Source organism: Mandrillus leucophaeus, unplaced genomic scaffold, assembly GCF_000951045.1.
Source record: "Mandrillus leucophaeus isolate KB7577 unplaced genomic scaffold, Mleu.le_1.0 Scaffold53, whole genome shotgun sequence".
NCBI classification, from domain to species: domain Eukaryota; kingdom Metazoa; phylum Chordata; class Mammalia; order Primates; family Cercopithecidae; genus Mandrillus; species Mandrillus leucophaeus.
In genome coordinates this window covers 1,322,515-1,326,231 of record NW_012105697.1, presented here as the reverse complement: position 1 = coordinate 1,326,231, position 3,717 = coordinate 1,322,515, and the positions used below count along the sequence as shown (strand labels likewise).

The 3,717-nt window shown below is 56.3% G+C and overlaps 2 protein-coding genes across 2 annotated transcripts in view; both read left to right on the top strand.

The window, feature by feature from the left end:
- IL11 (interleukin 11) overlaps positions 1–551 on the top strand; it is a 3,484-nt gene extending 2,933 nt beyond the window's left edge. Inside the window, 1 exon segment of the mRNA XM_011996959.1 lies at positions 1–551. This exon segment is cut by the window's left edge and continues 3 nt beyond it. Coding sequence (XP_011852349.1) covers positions 1–121 — 121 coding nt within the window. The 3' untranslated portion in view covers positions 122–551.
- Positions 552–2,646: 2,095 nt separating this feature from the next.
- FAM71E2 (family with sequence similarity 71, member E2) overlaps positions 2,647–3,717 on the top strand; it is a 7,136-nt gene continuing 6,065 nt past the window's right edge. Inside the window, exons 1-3 of the mRNA XM_011997018.1 lie at positions 2,647–2,974; positions 3,158–3,312; positions 3,387–3,645. Coding sequence (XP_011852408.1) covers positions 2,825–2,974; positions 3,158–3,312; positions 3,387–3,645 — 564 coding nt within the window. The 5' untranslated portion in view covers positions 2,647–2,824. The remainder of the gene's footprint in view (positions 2,975–3,157; positions 3,313–3,386; positions 3,646–3,717) is intronic.

Here is a 3,717-nt window from a genome sequence, read left to right as displayed (position 1 = left end):
GCTGGCGCCCCCCTCCTCAACCTGGGGGGGCATCAGGGCCGCCCACGCCATCCTGGGGGGGCTGCACCTGACACTTGACTGGGCCGTGAGGGGGCTACTGCTGCTGAAGACTCGGCTGTGACCCGAGGCCCAGAGCCACCACCGTCCTTCCAAAGCCACATCTTATTTATTTATTTATTTCGGTACTGGGGGCGAAACAGCCAGGTGATCCCCCTGCCTTTGTCTCCCCCTAGTTAGAGACAGTCCTTCCGTGAGGCTGGGGGGCATCTGTGCCTTATTTATACTTATTTATTTCAGGAGCGGGGGTGGGAGGCAGGTGGACTCCTGGGTCCCCGAGGAGGAGGGAGCTGGGGTCCCGGATTCTTGCGTCCACAGACTTCTGCCCTGGCTCCTCCCCCTCGAGGCCTGGGCAGGAATACATACTATTTATTTAAGCAATTACTTTTCATGTTGGGGTGGGGAGGGAGGGGAAAGGGAAGCCTGGGTTTTTGTACAAAAATGTGAGAAACCTTTGTGAGACGGAGAACAAGGAATTAAATGTGTCATACATACCCACTTGAGGGCGACTTGTCTGAGAGCTGGGGCTGGATGCTCGGGTAACTGGGGCAGGGCAGGTGGAGGTCCCGAGTGGGCGGGGCAGGGACTGGGAGACGGTCAGTCACCCAGACAGCTCTGGGGAGGCAGAGTTTGAGCCTCGCCTGGGGCCCCACACTGCATACAGCTCTTTGTTTTTTGAGATGGAGACTCGCTCTGTTGCCTAGGTTGGAGTGCAGTGGCACAATCTAAGCTCACTGCAACCTCCACCTCCTGGGTTTAATCGATTCTCCTGCCTCAGCCTCCCGATTAGCTGGGATCACAGGCGTGCACCACCACGCCCGGCTAATTATTTATTTCTTTTGTATTTTCAGTAGAGACAGCGTTTCACCATGTTGACCAGGCTGGTTTCGAACTCCTGACCTCAGGTGATCCTCCTGCCTTGGCCTCCCAAAGTGCTGGGATTACAGGTGTGAGCCACCGCACCTGACCTATATAGGTCTTCCATAAATATTTAATGGAAGGTTCCAGAAGTCACCCTGTGATTAACAGTACCCGTATGTGACAAAGCTGCAAGGTCAAGATGGTTCATTATGGCTGTGTTGACTGTAGCAAATTGGAAACAATCCAGATATCCAACAGGTGAGGGTTAAACAACATGGTGCATCGGTGGATGGAATGCCGCCCGGCCACCCAGAGCAGGGACTAGCATTCAGGGAGGCTAAGGAGAGAGGCTTGCTTCGGATATAGAAAGATAGCCTGACATTGGCCAGGCATGGTGGTCATGCCTGTAATCCTAGCACTCTGGGAGGACGAAGCGAGTGGATCACTGAAGTCCAAGAGTTCGAGACCAGCCTGGGAGACGTGGCAAAACCCTGTCTCAAAAGAGAAAAAAGGATGTCCTGACATGAAACAGCTACAAAACCACTGCATGATGCGATTCCAATTTTTGTGTTTTTCTTTCTATATATGGATTAAAAAAAAAAAAAAAAAAACCCCTAAAGGGAAATAAGCCAAATGTTGACAAGAACTGTCTCCAGGTCAAAGGAGAGAGGTGGGATTGTGGGTGACTTTTGATGTTTATGATTGTCTGTATTTTACAGAATTTCTGCCATGACTGTGTATTTTGCATGACACATTTTAAAAATAATAAACACTATTTTTAGAAGAACAGAATAGCAGCCTCCTCCCCTCCAAAAATAAGCCCTCAGGAGGGGACAAAGTTGACCGCTGAGTGGGACTCTCAGGGCTGTGCACTAAGTGTGGGCTTTTTACTTACACAAATCTCCCCGACCCTTGAATACGCCCTGTTTTACAGGCGAGGGAAACTGAGTCTCAGACAAGGAGTAGGGACTCTGTTGCACAAAGTCACACAGCTAGGGAGAGGTGGAAGTGGGATTCTGTGCATGTCTGGCTCTTTCCCAAAGCTCTCTTTGCAACTTGGTGTTGAGGAACCCTTGCAACAGGCACACACATGAGATACGGAAAAACAGGTTCAGTAGGGATTTGGGTCTTACCCAGGGCCTGGAGAAGGGTCAATGGCAGAGTAGGGACGATAATTCAAACCCTTTACCTAATTTCCCCTTTACAATAACCCAGACAGACTTCCAGGGGCCCCGTGTTGTCACTAGTTTGGGTCTGCAGTTGGGGGTGCCCATCCTGGGCCCGGAGTTTTGATTCACCCATCTCAGCCCTCAAGACTCCAGGCTGGCCAGGTGCGGTGGCTCACGCCTGTAATCCCAGCACTTTGGGAGGCTGAGGCGGGTGGATCACTTAAGGTCGGGAGTTCAAGGCCAGCCTGACCAACATGGAGAAACCCTGTCTCTACTAAAAATACAATCCAGCTACTGGGAAGGCTGAGGCAGGAGAATCGCTTGAACCCAGGAGGCAGGGGCTGCGGTGAGCCGAGATCGCGCCATTGCACTCCGGCCTGGGCAACCAGAGTGAAACTCCCTCTCAAAAAACAAAAAAACAAACGCACAAAAAAACTCCAGGCTATATCCCTGGAGGAGAAGAGAGCCCACGGTCCCCGGAGAGTTACCGGAAGAGGCCCCTGTGTGTCCGATGAGGTCACAAAGCCCCTCCACCAGAGGCTCCTCCCCCCAGCCCCTGCTGTCCACCCTGGCAGGGCCATGGCCGAGGCCCGAGTCTCCCAGCCTGGGGCATCTCCACGCTCTGTAACTCTGAGCTCCAGGCACCTGTGAAGCCCCAGGGGCCAAGGCTGGTGGGCCGGGGCTGGGAGGCCTGCACACCTGGGTTCTGGGTCCCTAAACCAGCACCCACCGCCACCATGATCTGGCTTCGAAACAGGAGGCGCCCTGAGCCGCTCCAGGGCACCCCGAAGTGGGTCCCTGTTCTGGGGGAGCTGCAAAAGACCCTCCAGAAGGGCGAATACCTGCCCCTCCGTCCACTGCCCATGTTCGAGAGTAACTTTGTTCAGGTCTCCAGCTCCCAGTGCCCTGGGGCTGAGAGGGGCAGAGGGGAAGCGAGGCCACCCGGGCTGGGGGATTTTGAGAGGGAATGGGATTTAGCCGTCCCTGTGTAGGGGACGATCAGGAGGGAGGCTCAGGCCGCGGGTGCTGGAGGAAGGAGTGGTTCCAGCGCCTCTCCCTGACTGCCCCAGGTGACCCATCAAGGGGGCCCAGTGTTCGTGAATCACAGAACCAACCGGCTGGCCATGGGCGTGGCTGCCTCCCTGCCAGGCCTGGTGTTGCCCGACATCTTGCTGATCGGCCAGCCTGCCGAGGACGGGGACTGCTCGGGCCTCGTGCTGACCAGGTGCCGCATCCCCCAACCCCTTGGCCGCCCCCTCTGCCCTTCCTGCTCTAGACGCTCCCTTCTGCCTCTCCCAGGATGATCCCCCTGGACCTCATCCACCTCTGCGTCCATGACCTCTCTGCCTGGCGCCTGAAGCTGCGCCTGGTCTCGGGCCGCCAGTACTACCTGGCTCTGGACGCCCCCGACAACGAGGCAGGCTTCCTGTTCCACTGTTGGATCCGCCTCATCAACCTGCTTCAGGAGCCGCCTCCCACCTGGGCCCCCAGGACCATGTGCACGGCCCCCCTGGATGTGCCCCTGGCCAAAGCACCTGCCTCCACCTGGCACCTGCAGGTGGGACCCCAGCTCCACAGCCCAGGGCATGGCAGGCCCTAGGAACTCCCCGGGCACCTGCAGGTGGGACCC